General features: G+C 36.2%; 1 protein-coding gene across 1 annotated transcript; it reads right to left on the reverse strand.

Annotated features, from left to right (window-relative positions):
* Nucleotides 1-3,567: 3,567 nt before the first annotated feature.
* Nucleotides 3,568-21,260, reverse strand: LOC123550491 (uncharacterized). Its single transcript, XM_053545912.1, has 2 exons — nucleotides 21,198-21,260; nucleotides 3,568-14,199 (listed from the first exon to the last, which is right to left on the reverse strand). The coding sequence occupies exon 2, from the start codon at nucleotides 14,189-14,191 to the stop codon at nucleotides 12,227-12,229; it is 1,965 nt and encodes a 654-aa protein (XP_053401887.1). The 5' UTR covers nucleotides 14,192-14,199; nucleotides 21,198-21,260; the 3' UTR covers nucleotides 3,568-12,226.
* Nucleotides 21,261-23,103: the final 1,843 nt, after the last annotated feature.

Below are 23,103 nucleotides of genomic sequence, written 5' to 3' on the forward strand. Positions count from 1 at the left end.
TCTGGCCAGTTCAAGAAAGGAAGCATGATCTTGTGGTGATACAAGTTGTGTGCAAGTTTGGTTAAAATCAAATCATAAATGAAGCTGCTATTGTACAGACAAGGTCGAAATAGCTAATTTTGGCCCTTTCAGGGGCCATAATTCTGGACCCCATTACGGGATCTGGCCGGTTCAAGAAAGGAACCAAGATCTTATGGTGACACAAGTTTTGTGCAAGTTTGATTAAATTCAAATCATAAATAAAGCTGCTATTGTGCAGACAAGGTCAAACAAGAGGACCATGATGGTCCTGAATCGCTCACCTCTTCCCACATGACCCAGTTGATAAACATTCAGACCAACTTTCATACAGATCCCATAAAAATATGGCCTCCAGAGAGGTCACAACGTTTTTTCATTATTTGACCTACTGACCTACTTTTTGAAGGCACGTGACCCACTTTCGAACTTGACCTAGATATCATCAAGATGAACATTCTGACCAATTTTCATGAAGATCCATTCATAAATATGGCCTCTAGAGATGTCACAAGGTTTTTCTATTTTTAGACCTACTGACCTAGTTTTTGACCGCACATGACCCTGTTTCGAACTTGACCTAGTTATCATCAAGATGAACATTCAGACCAACTTTCATACAGATCCCATGAAAAATATGGCCTTTAGAGAGGTCACAAGGTTTTTCTATTATTTGACCTACTGACCTAGTTTTTGATGGCATGTGACCCACTTTCGAACTTGACCTAGATATCATCAAGATGAGCATTCAGACCAACTTTCATACAGATCCCATGAAAAATATAGCCTCTAGAGAGGTCACAAGGTTTTTCTATTATTTGACCTACTGACCTAGTTTTTGAGGGCACGTGACCCACTTTCGAACTTGACCTAGATATCATCAAGGTGAACATTCTGACCAATTTTTATGAAGATCTCATGAAATATATGGCCTCTAGAGAGGTCACAAGGTTTTTCTATTTTTAGACCTACTGACCTAGTTTTTGACCACACGTGACCCAGTTTCGAAGTTGACCTAGATATCATCAAGGTGAACATTCAGACCAACTTTCATACAGATCCCATGAAAAATATGGCCTCTAGAGAGGTCACAAGGTTTTTCTATTATTTGACCTACTGACCTAGTTTTTGATGGCACGTGACCCAGTTTCGAGCTTGACCTAGATATCATCAAGGTGAACGTTCTGACCAATTTTCATGAAGATCTTGTGAAATATATGGCCTCTAGAGAGGTCACAAGGTTTTTCTATTTTTAGACCTACTGACCTAGTTTTTGATGGCACGTGACCCAGTTTCGAACTTGACCTAGATATCATCAAGATGAACACTCTGACCAACTTTCATAAAGATCCCACAAAAAATGTGACCTCTAGAGTGGTCACAAGCAAAAGTTTACGGACGGACGGACGAACGCACGGACGACGGACGCTGCGTGATCACAAAAGCTCACCTTGTCACTATGTGACAGGTGAGCTAAAAAGCTAATTCTGGCCCTTTCAGGGGCCATAACTCTGGAACCCATAATGGAATCTGGCCAGTTCAAGAAAGGAACCAAGATCTTATGGTGATACAAGTTGTGTGCAAGTTTGGTTAAAATAAAATCATAAATGAAGCTGCTATTGTGCAGACAAGGTCAAAATAGCTATTTTTGGCCCTTTCAGGGGCCATAACTCTGGAACCCATTATGGGATCTGGCCAGTTCAAGAAAGGAACCAACATCTTATGGTGATACAAGTTGTGTGCAAGTTTGGTTAAAATAAAATCAATAATGAAACCACTATCGTGCAGACAAGAAATTGTTGACGCACGGACTATGTGACAGGTGAGCTAAAAATGCAGCCCCTATTGCAAACACAAGCTTTTCCTTTGATTTGACCAGATGACCTAGTTTTTGGCCCCACATGATCCAGATTCAAACTTGATATAGAGGGCTTCAAGAAAAACTCTCTGACCAAGTTCCGTAAAGATCGAGGCACAACTCAGGCCTTGAGTGTTCACAAGCTTTTCCTTTGATTTGACCAGATGACCTAGTTTTTGACCCCACATGACCCATATTCAAACTTGACCTAGAGGTCATCAAGACAAATATTCTGACCAATTCTCACGAGTTTCAAACTTAAATTGTGGGCAATAGTGTTAACAAGATTTTCCTTTGATCTGGCCCAGTGACCTAGTTTTTGACACCACACAACCCAGTTTCAAAACTTGACCTAGAGATCATCAAGACAAACATTCTGACCAAGTTTCATAAAAATTGGGTCATAACTGTGGACTCTAGAGTGTTAACAAGGCAAATGTTGACGAACGACGCACGACGACATACGCCGGACAATGAGCTAATTAATTATCATTTTTTGAAATTAACCTGGAGGAAAGACCCTTGAAAAATGTTTTTTTTCTCAAGTTCCATAAAACATTTTCTAAAAAGTGTCAGTGAAAAAGACAACATGTATACCATATATTTAAGATCATAACCTTCAAAAGAGTAAAAGATGTCTGTATAGCAACAAAAATAAAAAAATGAATACAAAACAAATTAATACAACACAGTGCAGCTAAAAAATGATTATACAATTTAATGCCTAAATGGCTTTTTTTATTTACACAAGATTCCTCTTCTCAATGCTAACAAAATCAAAGGGGCACAACTCTCACTTTAAATGCTTTAAACCAGCACAGGTTTATAATAAAAATTCTGTCCTAAATAGCAAATAATTCTGCATAATAAGGCTCAGAAAAATTCCTATATTTTTTCATCAGTGTTCTACCCTATAAATGAATTTTCTATCTATTTACATATTTGACACAACAAGAGCTGCCGATGAAACATCCTGCTCCACTTCCAACATTTTCTAAGTCAAACAAAAGGCTTTATCTTTTCATTACAGGCAGGCGATACTTACAAAAGATTATTACAATATTAAAAGTAGTAATATTAGCATTATGAAGCCTCTATTATCTATAGTATAGAATTTTATAAAATTGATTTCCAATTTCTGAGAAAAATTACACTCTCAACATAATTGTACACCAGTACACAGACCACAAAGGTCTAGTGTCAATTTCTTCCTTGATAAGTATCAAACCATTACAACATCAATCTGGTTATCTACAGGAAATCTCAAAATGCAATATGTCAGGCTATTCATTACAATGCACAAAAATCTGTTATGCAATTGCACTAATTGGATATTTAGCAGACAAAGACTTGTGGTTATATCCTGAGAACATCAAATTCATCACCACTAAATTCTAATCACATGCATAAGTGTGCTTGTTTGAATTCATACCATCAACCACTACTGCAGGTAAACAGAATCTAACATGGCTCTGACAGTCCATTCTTTCATGAGAGCAAGCTATCAAGCTGGCTAGCAAAAGGTCTGTGGTTCTACCTGGGTGTCTACCCCTACCTGGAATAATGCCTGGAGAAGCCATCTGGGTATCTGTCTCCAACCATTTACTACAGTTATTTGCTATTTAAGGCACTGACCTCAAAATTTTCGCAAAAAAAGATCTTTCTTTTAAAACTGAAGTTTTGTCATACAATGAACAGTAGAATATGAGTTTTTGTTTCTAAACTATCTTAAAAATGCAACATCAAGTAAAAAAATATGCCATAGTCGGGATTCAAGCCTGGCCCGCCGCAGCAATAAAAACTGTCTCGCTGTCTTTAACAATACCATATTTTGGTGTGTATATGTCGCGGTAATGTATAGTACGCATCTAATTTTTGCCCTGGAAATGGTCGGAAAATTGAAGTTCTAGCGTATTAGTCGCAGTTAAATTTCGGATTTTTACCGGCAAAAAAGTTATGGCGGCGTCCATATTGCTGCCACGAACTGAATCATTATCAGAACCTGACTGGTGGAAATCGCACAGTGTTATTTTCGATCCCAACCGTTTCGTACCAACAGTAGTATCGGTAATAGACTGTACTACAAATCAAAGAAATGCGGCTTTTTGACACTAATTGGCAGCAGTCGGTTTGTGTTTACATTCTGCAATTATGCAAGTTAAAGTGTGAATTGTTTGCACAGCAATTATCAACACCTTTCCGCGTCATGTAATTAACCGCGGTTTTTTTATTCTGAGTAAAAATATTAACAAAATATCTCTTTTTGGAGCTTTTTTTTTTTTTTATTATATAAAAATTAAAAGTAAAAAAATATCTTTTTATTACGCTAAGAATTAGTATAAACAATGTTTGGAATGGAGGACGGATCTGTCCGGATTTTATCCAACCCGGAGTACATGTACCTGTCATAGCGTCCAGTAAAATGAAAGTAGAAACTAACGTAATTCAAACTTCAAAAACATCATTAAATTAAAGTCATTCGTAATTTCAATAGTCTGTATGGGTTATTTACAATATATTTTATTGAAAATAACCGCTACTGGTTGAAAAGCAGCCAATATTGATACTTTTTATCCATTTTGTTCGTTTGTAACAAATGCACATAATTTTGCGAGAGCTACGGTCAGAAAATTGGCCTGAAAAAAAATAATGCTGGCAATGTTCTGTCGTATAGGTCGCAGGAACTTTTTCAGGCAGTAAAATGGGTAGAAAAAGTGCGACCTATATGCACCAAAATACGGTACACCACACAAGAATATGTATTTAACAACGGTAACTATAGATATTTACCTCGAGTAAAGAGTTAAAAATGCTTTCCAAATTTCAGTGTAAAAATTAGTAAAAACAAGAGGGCCAAGATGGCCCTAGGTTGCTCACCTAAGAAACATACCATAACAGTGTAAACATGTTTGACCTTGTGATTTCATGGAAACAAATATTCTGGCCAATTTTCATTAGGACTGCACCAAATATGTGGTCTCTTGAGTTTAAACAAGTATTTTCTTTGATATGATCTAGTGCCCTAGCTTTTGAAGCCAGATGATCCATATTCAAATCTGACCTAGATTTCATCAATGCAATCATTCTGACCAAATTTTATGAAGATCAATTGAAAAATACAGCCTCTATCGCATACACAAAGTTTTTCTTTGATTTGACTTAGTGACCTACTTTTTAATCCCAGATGATCCATATTCGAACTCAACCTAGATTTCTTCAAGGCAATCGTTCTAAACAAATTTTATGAAGATCTATTGAAAAATACAGCTTCTATCTCATACAAAAGGTTTTTCTTTGATTTGACCTAGTGACCTACTTTTTGAACCCAGATGACCCATATTAGAACATGACCTAGATTTCACCAAGGCAATCATTCTGACCAAATTTCATAAAGATCAATTGAAAAATACAGCAACTATCGCATACACAAGGTTTTTCTTTGATTTGACCTGGTGACCTAGTTTTTGACTCCAGATGACCCATATTCAAATTCGACCTAGAATTTATTAGGGCAATCATTCTGACTAAATTTCATGAAGATCAATTGAAAAATACAGCCTCTATCACATACACAAGGTTTTTCTATGGTTTGACCTAGTGACTTACTTTTTAACCAAAGATGACCCATATTCGAACTCGACCTAGACTTTATCAAGGCAATCATTCTGACCAAATTTCATGAAGATCAATTGAAAAATACAGCCTCCATTGCATGCACAAGGTTTTTCTTTGATTTGACCTAGTGACCTACATTTTTGTAGTTTTTGACCCCAGATGACCCATTTTTGAATTTGGCCTAGATTTCAAGGTACAATGTAATCATTCAGACCAAATTTTATGAAGATCAGTTGAAAAATACAGCCTCTATCGCATACACAAGCTAAATGTTGACAGACGACAGACGCCCGACATCGAGCGATCACAACAACGCACCTGAGCATTGCTCAGGTGTGCTAAAAACTAATTCTCATGTGTTTCCGTAACATATTATCTGTCAGCAATTAAGTTTCAAACCCTTCTAAGAAAAATGGCATTAATTTCCTTATACCTAAAAATTTTCTTTCTTTTTTGTGCCTTTAACAAGGAATGAGCCATGTAGAAATTCTTTCTGGAAGGGGCAAGCACTGGATATAAAATCTGACCTTCAACAACCCAGCTGTACCATTTTCCCATGAATGTGAAAGATTCTCTTGGCTAACCCAAATATATAAATTTAACAAGAGGGCCACAGTGGTCCTAAGTTGCTCACCTGACCTTGACTGTTTGACCCTGAATATTATGTATGATACACTTAATCATGAATGGTAACAAATGTGTTTATTACAATCAAGTGGCCCCTAAAACGGGGCCAAGTGCCATCATTTCAACAAATTTGGGAGAGGATCTTACAATGATGCTAAAGACCAGGTTTCATGAAGATCCACTCTGCAGTCAATGAGAATAAGTAATTTAAAGATATTTCTATTTCTTGCTCTAGCAATTCAGGGGCCAAACGCCCTCATCTGGAAACAAGAAGACCATGATGGTCCTGAATCACTCACCTCTTCCCACATGACCCAGTTTTGAGTATGACATCGTTTTTTCTATTATTTGACATAGTGACCTAGTTTTTGAGCTTGTGACCCAGTTTTGAACTTGACCTAGATATTATCAAGATAAAAAATCTGACCAATTTTCATGAAGATCCATTGAAAAATATAGTCTCTAGAGAGGTCACATGGTTTTTCTATTATTTGACCTATTGACCTAGTTTTCGAAGGTACGTTACCCTGTTTTGAACTTTACCTAGATATCACCAAGGTGAACATTCTCACTAATTTTCATGAATATCTCATGAAAAATATGGCCTCTAGAGAGGTCACAAGGTTTTTCTATTTTTATACCTACTGGCCTAGTTTTTGACAGCACATGACCCAGTTTCGAAACTGACCTAGATATCATCAAGGTGAACATTCAGATCAATTTTCATGAAGATCCATTGAAAAATATGGCCTCTAGAGAGGTCAAAAGATTTTAATAATTTTAGATCTACTGACCTAGTTTTTGACCGCAGTTGACCCAGTTTCGAACTTCAACCTAGATATCATCAAGCTGAACATTCAGACCAACTTTCATACAGATCCCATGAAAAGTATGGCCTCTACAGAGGTCACAAGGTTTTTTATTATTTGACCTACTGACCTAGTTTTTTATGGCCATGACCCAGTTTCAAACTTGACCTAGATATCATCAAGGTGAACATTCTGACCAATTTTTATGGAGATCCATTCACAAGTATGGCCTCTAGAGAGGTCACAAGGTTTTTCTATTTTTAGACCTACTGACCTAGTTTTTGATCGCACATGACCCTGTTTCGAACATGACCTAGATATCATCAAGATGAACATTCAGACCAATTTTCATACAGATTCAATGAAAAATATGGCCTTTAGAGAGGTCACAAGGTTTTTCTATTATTTGACCTACTGACCTAGTTTTTGAAGGCACGTGACCCACTTTCGAACTTGACCTAGATATCATCAAGATGAACATTCAGACCAACTTTCATACAGATCCCATGAAAAATATGGCCTCTAGAGAGGTCACAAGGTTTTTCTATTATTTGACCTACTGACCTAGTTTTTGATGGCACGTGACCCACTTTCGAACTTGACCTAGATATCATCAAGGTGAACATTCTGACCAATTTTCATGAAGATCTCATGAAATATATTGCCTCTAGAGAGGTCACAAGGTTTTTCTATTTTTAGACCTACTGACCTAGTTTTTGACTGCACATGACCCAGTTTCGAATCTGACCTAGATATCATCAAGATGAACATTCAGACCAACTTTCATACAGATCCCATGAAAAATATGGCCTTTAGAGAGGTCACAAGGTTTTTCTATTATTTGACCTACTGACCTAGTTTTTGACGGCACGTGACCCAGTTTTGAACTTGACCTAGATATCATCAAGGTGAACGTTCTGACCAATTTTCATGAAGATCTTGTGAAATATATGGCCTCTAGAGAGGTCACAAGGTTTTTCTATTTTTAGACCTACTGACCTAGTTTTTATGGCACGTGACCCAGTTTCGAACTTGACCTAGATATCATCAAGGTGAACATTCTGACCAATTTTCATGAAGATCTTGTGAAATATATGGCCTCTAGAGAGGTCACAAGGTTTTTCTATTTTAAGACCTACTGACCTAGTTTTTGACGGCACGTGACCCACTTTCGAACTTGACCTAGATATCATCAAGGTGAACATTCTGACCAATTTTCATGAAGATCTCATGAAATATATGGCCTCTAGAGAGGTCACAAGGTTTTTCTATTTTTAGACCTACTGACCTAGTTTTTGACTGCACGTGACCCAGTTTCGAACTTGACCTAGATATCATCAAGATGAACATTCAGACCAACTTTCATACAGATCCCATGAAAAATATGGCCTTTAGAGAGGTCACAAGGTTTTTCTATTATTTGACCTACTGACCTAGTTTTTGATGGCACGTGACCCAGTTTCGAACCTGACCTAGATATCATCAAGGTGAACGTTCTGACCAATTTTCATGAAGATCTTGTGAAATATATGGCCTCTAGAGAGGTCACAAGGTTTTTCTATTTTTAGACCTACTGACCTAGTTTTTGATGGCACGTGACCCAGTTTCGAACTTGACCTAGATATCATCAAGGTGAACATTCTGACCAATTTTCATGAAGATCTTGTGAAATATATGGCCTCTAGAGAGGTCACAAGGTTTTTCTATTTTTAGACCTACTGACCTAGTTTTTGATGGCACTAAACCCAGTTTCGAACTTGACCTAGATATCATCAAGATGAACATTCTGACCAACTTTCATAAAGATCCCATGAAAAATGTGACCTCTAGAGTGGTCACAAGCAAAAAGTTTACGGACGCACGCACGCACGGACGGACACCGCGCGATCACAAAAGCTCACCTTGTCACTTTGTGACAGGTGAGCTAAAAAAAATGGTGAAGAGAACCTTATAATAATGCAACAGACCAAGTTTGATGAAGATCCATGAAATGGTTCACGAAATGAATTTGTTTAAATGTATAACATTTCTATTTTTTAGCTCTAGACTAGCAACCCATAAAAGGGACAAAGCACCCCCATTTAGAACACAATGTCATGTGGCAGAGGAACTTACATTGATGCCACAGACCAAGTTTGATCAAGACCCATAAAGTAGTTTATGAGAAGTAAGATATGTCTATTTTTAGCTACAGTGGCCCAGGTGAACAAATTTGGAGAGGACCTAATAATGATGTTACAGACAAAGTTTCAAGAAGAACAATAAAATGTTTCATTAAACTTTAATAAAGTTTTTTCCCCCTATTTCTAGTTCTAGTGACCCCCACAAGAGGTCTAGCAACTCCATTTGAAGGAATTTTGGGGAGGCCCTTATAATGATGCAATAAATCCAGTTTGATCAAGATCATCAATTGGTAAATGAGATTAAGTTACTTAAATGTATTTTTATCTTTAGCTCTAGCAGCCTCTAAATGGGAGAGCAGCCCTTTTTTGTAAATTTGGGGAAGGGTACCAGGTCCCTTTTGGAGGGGAAATTTACGTCGCAAAATCATTGTTTGGAGGAATATATTTGCTGAAAAGTTGTTAAAATCAGGATTGAAAATGAAAACTAATTTCATTTTTTTTTGCATGGGGAATTTTTGGCCAAGGTGGGGAAAAAAGTATACTTTTTAGATTGGGGAATGGGGCCGAATTTCGGCCCTAAAATCAGCATAAAAAAAGGCCTGGAGAGGGACTTAAAATACTACTATAGACAAAGTTTGATGTAAATCTATCAAAGAGTTTATAAGAGAAAGCTGTTTAAAGGTATTTCTGTTTCTACTTCTTGTGGCCCCTTAAAGAGCCCTAAGTGCTCTATTTGAACAAATATTGGATAGGACCTCATAATGATCCTACAATTTACAAAATATGTTTGATGAAGATCCATCAAGTGGTTCATGAGAAAAAGTTGCTTAAAGGTCTGTGTTTGAGCTAGACTGAGATTTGAGTGAAATAGTTGCTTTGGAGCTCCCAATTTGTACTTCTTTTTTATACTTTAGTGGCCCCTAAAAGGGGCTGTCAGTGCTCCCATTTGAATGAAATTGGGAGAGGACCTAAAAAGAATACAATGACATACAGATCAAGCTTAATGAAGATCCATCAAATGGTTCATGAGTTGTTCAAAAGTATTTCTATTCTTAGCTCCAGCAGCCCCTGAAAGGTATCCATTGCTGTTTGAAAAAAAAATTGGAGAGGACTTATAATGATGCTACAGATTAAGTCTGATGAGGATCATAAAGTCGCTCATAGGAAGAAGTCATTTAAATGTATTTCTATTTTTAGCTCTAGCTGCCCCTAAAAGAGACCAAGCCCCTCCACCTGAATAAAATTGGGAGAGGGCTTTATAATAATGCTACAGACCAAGCCTGATGAAGATCCATCAAGTTGTTAATGAGGAGTTGTTTAAAGGTTATTTCTATTTTGAGCACTAGAGGCCTCCTCAAGACCTCATTATAATGCTACAGACGATGTTTGATGAAGCTCCATCAAGCGGCACATGAGGAGAAGCTGCTCAAAGAGATTTCCATCTTATGTTTTTACAGCCCCAAAAAGGGGCCAAGTGTTTCTGTTTGAATAAATTTGGAAGAGTGTGTAACAATGCTACAGATTAAGTTTCAGGGCCTCCTCTGGGTTTTTCATACTTGTCGCCAACCTTTTCGCCAATTTGAAAAAGTTGGAGCCACTTTAGAGCCATTTTTGAGCCAAAGTTCTGAGCCACTTTTATTTCTTTTAGTTGGCTGTCATAGTGTGCATAGAGAAATAAAATATTGTAAATAATTTCATTAGGAATAATAACAACTTTTGAAGGTGTATTAGTTTATTGTAGAAGTAAATCCAGTTTATAGTTGGATAAAAAATGACACAAATCATTTCATATCTATCCATGTCAGAATTACCAATATTTCAGGACTCATTTATTTTCAGAAAGGAAAATTCGGATTTTTTTCTATTCTAAAAGGTCAAGTTAAACACTCTTCTAATGATTTTTAAGAAGCCACGATAGCAAGTGATATCATCCAGTTTCTGAACATTTCAATTTCAAAGAAATTAACCAGGTCCAGGATGCAAATTGAGGCCGATGTGTTTTAATTTTCGGATCCATCGTTAAAATCTTTTATGAAAACTGAGGAATCAAAAATTATCTTGCAAAAAAGTAACAAATTAGATGTATCTTTCGTACTTATTTAAAATTCGTCAGTCCAAAGAGCTATAAAAAATAATTTAATAATAATAATATTTTATACTTCTTTGCACAAACATGACAATCTTTTTTTTGTAAAAAAATCGCAACACATAAAGTACACCGTAATTGGCATTAATTTTGGTGAATTCTCGGCAGAGGTCAAACATACAAGCTGGCAGATGTTTTGATTACTGATTAATCTTCAATTCACACATTATTACACAATTATCTTCTCAAGGTTCCAACCAACTTCAATAGTCGAATTGTCAAATACACCGCCTAGACTGGTTATCGATTTTATTCACTACCAGCGTCTAGGTAAACATGTGTATCGGGAACCAAATCTTGGGCCGCTTATATCACTACGGAAAAAACAAATGCAGAGGAAAAAAACTATGCGCCACTTATTTTCGCCAGTTCGCAAAATTTAGCGCCAAATTCTTAAAATTATCGCAAATGGCGACATTGGCGATCGGCAGCGGAGGCCCTGAGTTTGATGAAAATCCATCAGACAATTCCTGAGAATAAGTCAATGAAAGGTTTTTCTATTTTCAGCTCTAGCTGCCTCTGAAACAAACTTGAGAGAAAACCTTGCCAGACTGCTACAGACAAAGTCTGGTATAATTCTGACCAGTAGTTTCAATGACATTTTATGTAAATTGTGGACAATGGACAAAAGACCATCCACCTATACTACTAGCTCAACCTGAAACACTGGTTAAAACACAGTAACTGCACATGAATATCACTGAACAAACATTTTCATTTTCAACATAGCAATGATAATGATTATGATGATATTACTGACACTGGTGAAAACTGTAGAAACAGCCCATGTCAAATATCTGAATATGCAGTACAGTTTTTATGATTCAAGTCTGTATCTAAACATAAATAAGGACTTGCACATTATACTGTATACAAATATGAATAGCTTCAGTGCAAACACATGTATCTTTTAATGAAACAGACACTCAAGTTTTTCTCCAGTGTCACAAAAACTTCACTTTTCCACAAGATTTCTAAATGCCATTCTTAAAAGATGCCATAACCCTAGACATCACGATTTGTCTAAAAATTATTTTCCATATAGCAGAAGATCTGTTATGGGATTTAATTTTTCCAAAACATCAATCGGGAAATCCATTTCGTGAGCAGAGATTATGCTTGTAAATGGTGGTGGTGTGTGATCTACTACAGAAGGCTCTCCTTTGAATGCTACTTGTCTGCACACCGATACATCATCCAATAGCTTTTCAATATGCCATAACGACTCTTTTCCAGCAACCGTTTTAGTACTACGATTTTGTACCTTAAATTTTTCAGAGGAGTGAATATAAGATATATCACCATGATAAGTCTCAAAGTTCAAATCATTTGATCCGTACTGACACTCAAAAAGAACAAACATCTCATCTTTCCTGTAATCTTCACCTATCACCACAAATTTATCCTCGTCTTCCAAAATGCATGTGGGCAATGACCAGTATTCCTTCTCAATCTTAAAAGGTATTGTTTTACATGGAGCATCTTCTTTAAGATCAAAAAGCACTGCAACATTATTATCCCTATTTAGAGTCTGCACAAAAATCATCTCATTTTTCTTGTTCACCTTCAATGAACAGTAGGACATTTCTACAATATTAAACTCCATTTCCTTATTAGTGACTGGGATCATTTCGGTCCTGAAAACTTCATGAAATGTTTCATCTTCTTTCCCATATCTAGCTGCTATGAAGTAGAACCCATCAAGTATGTTGTTTTCTTGTAGCTCATAAACATCATCAAACTCCTTTATATCATTTCTCCACCTAAGAACTTCCACAACTAAGTACATGTCACCTGATGGTGTAGTGGTGAGATAAAGATTACTGTGGTGTTCAAATTCATCATTTAGAACCAAATCGGATATAAAATCCTCCCAGTAGTACCAGACCCTGTTTGTGTAATCATACGTAGCCATATCTCTCCGATAACCATCCATTAGGTAAAGCTTGCCACGTGCATGCACTAACGTCAAGTCATCCTCCATCAAATTTATGACAGCATTTTGTTTGAAAACCTTCTTTTTAAATGTTGTGAGGAGATACCAAATGCCAGTTTCTGGATTGTATACACACAAGTCATATACATATTTCTCAAAAAGATATCTCTTTCCCTCAGGCATATCTCTCAATGACAATGTTACAAGTACAGGTGTACTCTTCTTCTTGTCTTCAGACATTTCTGGGAGTTCTGGCTCTGTGTATAAATTAGACATTGTTCTTCTGAATAAATCTAGAAATTCGTCAGTTTTTACCATCTTCTGTTCTTTTTCCAACAATTTTTTAATTTTTACAAGATCTTCTTCAATTGATAGCTTGGGAATGTTTATTTTTGGCCTCTTTTGTGCTTCAGTATTATTAAGAGAATGGAGAATATGTGTAGAAACTTCAACCATACTTTTGTCAGGAATTTCATTCCCAATTTCGTCAGGATACCTTTCAAGCCATTTGGCAATAAATTTAAGAATACCAGCCCCCGAACAGAATTTCAGGAAACTGTTATCAAATACATGCTTTAGCATATCTGGTGTAAAATTCAATGAATTTTCATCTTTTATGACACAGTCATGAAATCTTGCTTTAAGCATTATGCCAGCCTTTCTCTCTACTTCCTTAAAACCGTACTGCCAGCACAAACAGTAATATTTCAAGCAAGTTTTAACACTGAGTGCCTCAAGCAGATATTTCACCAAGTACTTGTCGAGCGAAGACACTGACAAAAAAGAGGACAACTTCATTATATCAGTCAGATTTTCATTGTCCACCAACATATCACCTGTATACATGAAAGACACAACAGCTCTGACTTCTGAAATATTTCTGGCGATTTCAGACAAATCAAGCTCATTCTTTAAAGAGTCCCTATACTGTCCACAGAAAAGAGCTTTACAATATTCACTGTGTTCTACGAGCACACTCTTGTGAGCCCTAATACAATCAGCCCCAACTTTTACAACTAAATCGTAATCTTTACTTTTCTCTTCAACAAAAAGATCCATCTCAAAAGCTGAAATTAGAAATACCTATGTTGGTAAGGGATGATCAATATAACGCTGATACTTGTGTTTCTCTGACAGACATCACAATATCACAGTAACATCGATACATGTATGTATTTCAATTGCATATACAAAATTCATATTTCAAAAACAAGTATGTTGAGTATCAATGAGTTGAGCACCAGAGCAGGACTCGACCTTAGTCAACCTAAGGACTGCCTTATTGCCTGGGGCAGGTAAAAGTGGAGTGCGGGCAGGCTAAAAATCATACTCAGTCACCCATTGGGCAAGTGAAATACAATTAGATCCCAAGAAATACTTGTAACAAAATCTTGTACTACTGCAATACCTTATCACCATGTTTCATATTGGGTACAAGCAAGTAACAAGTATGCCCACGGGCAGAATGTCGTGCCCGCCAGCTGTCAAATGTGACCTTGACCTTAGACCTAGGGACCTGGTTCTTGCGCATGACACTCCGACTCATAATGGTGAACATTCATGCCAAGTTACATCAAAATCCCACCATGCATGAAGAAGAAATGCTCCGGACAAATTTCAATTTGACCTCCAACTTCGACCTTGACCTTTGAGATCGGACATGGGGTTTGGGCATGACAAGCTTTCTCATTGAGGTAAACATTCATGCCAAATATAAACAAGATTGGTCCATGCATGTCAAAGTTATGGTCCGGACAAAATCGGATGGACTCACGCAAAGACGCACGCACATACACCGAACCGCCAAAAGTGGCGACTTAGTCGAGCTCTCACAAGCGAGCTCGACAAAAATATAGTTGTAACTGCCCCATGGGCAAGTGCTCTACAGAGTCAAAGTCGAGCCCTGCAGAGCTCACTCAAGCATTTCATGAGATCCCATGCATTTTTCCATATTTTCTGCTTGAATCCCTCAAAAGCAACTCAAACTCAGCATTCTGCTCATCCCCTTACAACCTCAATCAATACTCTTTTACTGTTTAATGTAAAAATGATCTTAGCATCCAAAGGTATTTGCAAATTTGATAAAATATCTTTGAAGATTATTTTGATTTACACCAAATTCAAGTAAACAGCATTTGCCCTATAACCTTCAATACCGGAGCAGGAAAACTTTTAGTTTGGGCAGTTAAAATTCCCAATACATTTTTTGTAACTGTTTTTAACACAATGTGTTTTTTTTTCATTTTTCAAAACTTCTTGCCCTATTTGTACCAAAATGTAAAGTAATAAAGGGATAAAGCATTTTTTTGTGTTCTATCAAACTTCTAAAGAATCCTGTGGGATTGGACTGCGCTCGATCCAGGTAGAGCAAGGGAACAAACATTACAATATCAAAATGGATCCTGCAGAGGCTATAGTCAAAACAATTTGACGTTCACATTGTTTTATATTTGTGACAGGGCAACCTAAAAGTCAAAACTTCGAAGGACCAAAATAATGGAGGATAAATTAGTTTTATCCCTTGTGCATATTGACATGTAGACACGGTAAACATTAATCGTGTACAGTACAGGGTCCTCCCCAGGCCCTTTCAGCCGGGCGCCGCGCCCGGCTAAAATATCTTAGCGCCCGGCTATAAAATTTTAATATATAAATTTTCATGTACAGGGGTGTGGAATTCGTATGTCCGACTTGTCTGACTCGGGACTTTTCGACGGCGGACAAGTGAGTTTTTGCATTCCATTTGTCCGTGGACAAGCACAAATTTTCTGGTTTGAAATGAAAGAAGGAAAAAATTATTTAGAAACGCTGAACACTGCTTCAAGTTTACGCAGTTAATAAAATAATTTGACATACAAAACGGATGTTTCACCCGCCGAGGGCCTCTCGATTTCTCCAGTTTTGGGAAAACCATACTGTGTCTAAATTTAGCATCTCTTTCTCTGCGTTTTGATTGGTTCCATGTCACGCACTCGGCAAATAGAAACCGGAAACGTAAACAATTATCACAAAGTTTTGGACAAACTCGTTGTTACGACCTCGTCTGCCAACAAAAATGGAAGTCAACAGTCAAAGCACAAAGACCTCGCTAGTATGAGTCAGGAATTTTCATGTTTTCTAACTGTAACAGTCAGAATGTTTCATGCTTTCTTACATGATTTTACATGGCATGATGGGCAGTCTTCCAGATATTTCTGTTAAATGTCCGACAGCCTCGCGGACGAACACAACCTAAAGTGCCGAAAGCTTAATTTTTGAAACAGCTACAGTATTACACTTTATTATGTTTGCTTTTGTTACTACTTGTAGATTTTGTCCAAAATAAAGAATTATTTGCATGCTAAAGTGTTGAAAATCCGGGCAAGTAAGTTTTGACTGCGGACAAGTAGATTTTTAAGTCTCATTTGTCCGTGGACAAGTGAAAAATATTGGGATTTCCACACCCCTGATGTATACATTATATCACCTGTAAACATAACCAGTCGATAATTACCTGTTTTAATCATGCCTGGAGGCAAACTTGATAATGATATAGTCGCGGAACGTCGTCACGGACAGAGTTACAAACAATCCGCTCATTTTACCGCCAACTGTCAAATTGTACTTTCTTTTCATGCACGACATTTTTTTGCAAACCACATTTTGTTTTGAGCAGAAATAAATAGGGCTTAAATACTTTCATATATCAAACAAATTTTGATATTGTATGTAATTAATTTTGGCATATATTTAAAAAATGAAACAGGTCGACAGAAATTGACAAATCTGTTCAGTTGCAACCAAAAAATAACGGATGCTGGTAGAACATGCCGAACAATTAATATTGTACTTTCCATATCCAGCAAGTAATAGATAGGCTATTTCAATAAAACTACCTGCAAAACTTGCAAAATTGCAACTGCTATTGGCGAAAATTTGGAAAAATCGTACCTAAAGTGCAGGATATTTTGGATGACAAAAATCTGGATAAGTCAATGCATAGTATTAGAGAAGGTAAACAGTGTTCGAAATTCACGGTAGTCCGACAGCCCGTGGCTACCAAATTTCAGCTCGGGCTACCGATTTTCCACAGGTAAAAGCCCGACTGGGCTACCGAATTTTCCTCATTTGTTTAAAAAAAACATGCTAATTAAACGAGTACTGCATCGTGATTTTCCAGACTGAGAAACGCTTATGGAATTATTGGTTTTTGCACTCTAACGTGTTGACAATCAAACACAGTGTCAAAGACGTAACCGCAGCGCTAATTGGCTGAATACAATCACCTCTAGCGTAACGGATAATTTGATTAGCTTTCACACTTCTCGCGAAAATCTCACAAGTACCTGCAGTAGGCGGAGCTTAAATTATGCTATCAGCATGTGTGTAAATGTGTATTCAGCACTCGGTATTACATCTTACAAATTGTCAACAGTCCGAGTTGCAGTAATTGGCGAGTGCGGATCCTAAAAAATCGGGCATAACAGTTTAGATTTCGTTTCGGCAAGGAGTGTCATGTCCGACGCTTTTGGACTCTGACGATGCTGATCTGGACTGGAGTATTTCGAGTTAAAATTTTTCAAAAACATGGCAAACATGTACTGTATGTCTTTTTTTTTACTTCAAACATGCATAGAGATGTCTGTAAAACAAGATGTTATATGGTGCAAAAATTATGTATTTTAAGGTGTTAAAAGTTCGGGCTAGTGAAATTGGTGTCGGGCTTGGAAAATTTTTAATCTGGTAGCCCGAACGGGCTATTGGATTCAAATCTGAATTTCGTACACTGGGTAAATAAAATCAATAATTTGATTAAATCACTTTTACTTTAATATTCTTTCATGAAATAAGCTGCAGATTCAACTAAAACACGAAACACAGAATTATTGGAGATTGTATTTGACACTACATGTATAAGGACCAAATAGTTCCTCTCAAAATTGTTATGCTTCTGTAAATACGCAATTAATGCAAAAAAAAAATCACAATGCATATTTTCTTTAAAACCAGACTTAAAAAAAGAAAATCAAGTAGAAAATATTAAATAATGATTCTTATATTGATTTTTTCTTGATTTATTTTTTATTTACTTAAGCTACCTTTGATATATATGCTACAGTTTTAGAAGCTGTTTCATATTATTCTTATAATTCATCACCTCAGTTTACTTACCGTATTTTCCCGAATTAAGGCCCCCCCTCTAATTAACGCCCCCCACCCATTTTGGAGGGGAAAAAATCAACAAGAACGGGAAAAAATCACCTACCTCATTTTTATAAGTCCACATAATAAGTAATTTACAGTACTAAAGTCCAATGTATTAAAAATTAAACACACTTTTAAACAATCCATGTACCGTAAGTCCAAAACATTTGTACTAAGTACGGTATGTAACAGAAAATTAAACGGTAAATACATTTTTGATTTGTTTTTACACCACTCGCGCACACGCTTCCTGCCGACTTTAAACAAACTTGCAGCAATGTGTTTACGATATACCCTTTTCTTCGGCAGTTTTAAGAACTTTTAATTTAAAAGCAGGCACAGCAGCGTGTCAAACCATTGACATTTTGTATTGCGCAATTAGCTACCCGCATGTACTAAGGAAAATGTTATCGGAGTACACAGCTGTTTGGGTCATGACGTAATGTGTAGTGTCGCGAGCGTGTCAAAAAGCCAGACATGGAATACACGAGGTACCGTATTTAAATGCATAAAAGACACACTGCATTAAATTGGATGCCAAATAATTACGTTTTGGGGGGATTAAACAACACAGAAACACTTTACAGCTAGTTTGAACGATGTTTTTAAGTTTTGTAAAAATTTTCATTTTTTATTTTTTTACCTCAAATAAACGCCCCCTCTTTGGAAAATGTAACGCCCCCGGGGGCGTTAATACGGGAAAATACGGTAAATGAATAATATGTATATCGCGATAAACCGCTAAAAAGTGTACCCGGCTATAATTCCAGAGCCCGGCCATAACAAAATCCTGGGGAGAACCCTGCAGTAAATACATAGGTTTAATTAACTGCCAGAAAACTCTAATTTTGGATATTTTTTGATAATTTTTACATAAATCAATGAGGAATTGAATCCCCTTTTGATACATGTATGTTTTATTTGAATTTATGGCTAATTTGTGACATAATCGGCATTTAAACATATAGCATGTAAAGTGTTGGCAGCGATGAAAATTTCATCAGAAATTTCCTCCACTATTTTGGTCTTTCTAGTGTTTGGCGCGAGTGGGGATATTGCCCATATGAAAAAGGCAGTGGCTAGGGATCCGGTAAGCGGACCTCTAGACCCGGAGTCTAGAGGTCCGATTACAGGACCCCTAGACAACATGTGTAGGGCTGTCTAGAGGTCCGGCAATCAACATGAATAATGAAAACTTTCATTTATCAATCAGTCAGGGGTGTAACTGTTTTAAGTTCTGTAACCTATTTCAGTTACTTTTTCAAGCATTTTGTAACCTGTATTAGTTATAAAATATAGTTAACTCAGGTAAGTTATTCAAAAAAAGTCTTTTTGCTGTTCTCACAAAGTGATCTTTAAAGTGAAATTAGTAGCAAACTGTGGTTAATCGAATTCTCTTTTAGTCTGAGCATGACCTGATAAGTATAATGGGATATTAAGAGATTTATAGCTTAAAAACGTTTTGCTAAAACTTTATCAGCCTTGCGAATAAAATTTACTGCCTAGCTGGAAAGATAAAAGGTCAAGGATTCGAAAAAATAATTGCATTAGTCTCATTCATAATGAGGAATTGGCACAGGAGGGCTTTGTAATATTTTATGATAAATGAAACAAGTTATGAAAGTTTAAGCAATAACTCAGATGGGTTATAAACTGCGATAACTTGAAACAGTTACACCCGACTGTCAATCAAGACAGGTGTGATAATGATCCCGTTTTGTTTTCAATGTTTAAAATAAATTGTAAGTGACCGGAAACAGAAGAATTTATAATCCTTTAATCCCGAGAGAAACACCACTGCGATTTTAATATATTAGTAATAGTAATTAGCCATCTGTGTAGTACGAGATTATCTTTTATCAATTTAGTGTTTTTCTCGGGATTGCAGGATTAAAATAATAAACTAATGCTAATGCAAAAATCGTTTATTGCCAGAGTACAGGCCTTTTTTTCCTCAATTTGGGAATGCCACCAACAGCAGTGGAATTGGGAAAATGCTCTCGGAAATTGTCTTAATTGGGACAATTTGCAAATTACCAAAAATCTACATAAATCTGTTTTAGTGTGAAATATTAATGAATTGCATTTCAGTAATAGTTCAACAGTATTATAATTTACCTAAATATACATACAATTTAGCAAAACTATCTTAAAACAGCAAAAACCCTAAAAGGTATAATAATTTGGGAATTTTAAATTCAACTTTGGGAAAAAAAACATACTTTTTTGAATTGGGATTACCTCCTTTTACCAGAGGTAGATTTATTGGGGAAAAAAGCCCTGGAGTAAATAACAGTGACTTACAGAAATCACCGACAAAATTTCATACTCAATAATTATAATTATGTCTCCAATCTGAGTGAGAGCTGTTTACAAAAAAAACAACAGCATAATAAAGGCAACTTTATAACAATAAATTAGTTTTTCATGTCAGTTAACACACAGTACAAGTATATTTATTACCGGACCTCTAGACTCCAGGTCTAGAGATCCGGTTAACAGACCCCTAGCCACTTCTTATGAAAAAACTATCTCAATAATGTTATTAATAAATATTTCCTAGGATCATGTCAAATGTGTTGGACTAGCAGAGGTTATAACATGAAATAAACATTTGATAACACATTTGATTTCCTTTACCGCAATTCAATAGTGAAAGATTAATAGGGTTTTTTAAGATTATCAATCTTCATTTCAACATTTGGTATTGCTATCTGGCTACTCGTACTGTCCGGCTTCTCATTTACTTATCGGGAAGAAGAGATTTATTGTTCTTTACAACACACTGGTGCATTTAGCTGGACCATGGGCATGGTGTGCTTACAGAGAATAGTCCATTTTTGACACTCATTTGTTGTTCAATACATTTTAATAAACTTACGAGATAAACAGGCAACTCGCTCTACCACGGAAACGCACGCGACCAAACTACCATGTACGAATAACTTTGTACAAAATCTTAATCATCTCAAACTCCATCCATCCAGCGAACCGTCGCAAACCGGTAAAGCGCACACTATTTATGTGGGACAAAGCCAACACAGATACCATTAAGATGAAAAGCAAAGAACTTTCAAACTCTATTACTGAATTAACAAAAAACGTTAACATCATCTGGGATATTTTCAAAACTGACTGCCAACATATAGTGGATGAAGAAGTTTCCTCAGTCAGCCCTGGATAAACAGAGATATCCGACGCATAACTAAATTAAAGCGCCGATGGTCCAGGAGAGCTTAGAAGTCTAACTGCCCTTCAGACTGGGAAAAGTATGCAGCAATTAATTAAGTGTGAAGTCCAGAAAGCCTGCAGAGCAGCCCATGAGTCACATGTACCCTGTAAACATAAAGTCATTGGGCCAACGACGGAAAACCGTCGAAGGATAATCGTTGTTGGGCCACTGTTGGCCCAACAATGATTAATAAGTATTGTAAATACAGCTGTTGGGCCAACGTTGAACCAACTTTAAATTTCAGTCACAGATATCTCTGCATTTGCCCGATATTGATTTTCAGGGAAAGACTTATACAGAGAAACCATCGTTGGCCCAACGTTGGCCCATTAGAAGTAATGATATAATAATTGTATATTTTACAGGTCACTGTTTTATCACAAGCCCCCACAGGTTTACACGTTGTGTAGGTGTAACATGCAATATTTAATTAATAATGAAACATTTTTCTGCACCAATTCGTAATCAGTTAAATTTGGGCTTATTAAACTTAAAACTTATCTGCAGCCGTAATGATATTTTGAACTATTTCAAATCTACTAGCTTGAAAAAAAATGAAAAAAAAACTACTAACTCTATAACACATATCTAATTTTATACAATCATAAAATGTTTACAATAAATCTGTTGAATGTTCCAGAACATGAACTCTCGTTAACCCGAGTTATGTAAGAAATCCCAGAAAATGTGGTTAATTTTACTCTCTAGGCCATATTTCTAGCTTTATAGACGTGTGAAGTAAAGGAAACTATTATACATGTGAATGAAATATTAGGTCTAGATTTAACAAAAACTCGGTCTTCCAGCTATAAACTGTAAGTAGAAGTTCTTTTTATAATATTTTTTGATAAAGTTGTGAATCTTAAAGAGAATTTCTTTTTATATCCTGTATGCATGTAATATACATGTGACTTGAACATATGTTAAATACTTATATCTAAAGCTGGCGGATGGCACTTGTGTTGAGTATTAAATTCTGTAAATAAAATGACTAATATTCTCGTTAATTCTAACATATTATTCTCGGTTAAATACAGACAAAAATTAATTTCATATATTTTACGCAAGTTTATGTCCAGAGGTTTATGTGCATTTCTTTAGTTATTGTTATCAATTTGACGTAGATGGTTTAATCAACATTATGATTTTTTTTACAGGGTGCTGTTCAAGAGAGTAATAATGGAGTGCCTAGCACTGTGGTGCACAGGAAAAATTCAAAATATAAAAATCTGCAACTTCAGTGAGAAAAGAAAACAATCAAACAGAACTTGGATATATAATGAGTTAATATACAGACAGTTATTCACTTTAGTAGGATTTAATCAGTGACTGAAAAAAGAAAAATGTTTAGATTTATAAAACTTATATATAACAAACTTTAAATAAATGTTAGATTTATTTTTGTTAAATGTTAACAAAATCACAACTATTTGAAAATAAAACGTATTAAATAATGCTAGTTTTAGTCTTTTTTCAATTTCGTAATCGTTGGGATAGCGTTGGCATCCAACTTTGGCCAACAAAGAAACAGAGTTGGCCCAACGTTAGACCAACC

This window comes from Mercenaria mercenaria, chromosome 6 (genome assembly GCF_021730395.1).
Source record: "Mercenaria mercenaria strain notata chromosome 6, MADL_Memer_1, whole genome shotgun sequence".
Classification (NCBI taxonomy): domain Eukaryota; kingdom Metazoa; phylum Mollusca; class Bivalvia; order Venerida; family Veneridae; genus Mercenaria; species Mercenaria mercenaria.

Coding starts and splice junctions, on each gene's coding strand:
- LOC123550491 (XM_053545912.1), bottom strand. CDS start 14,191: ATGGATCTTTTTGTTGAAGAGAAAAGTAAAGATTACGATTTAGTTGTA.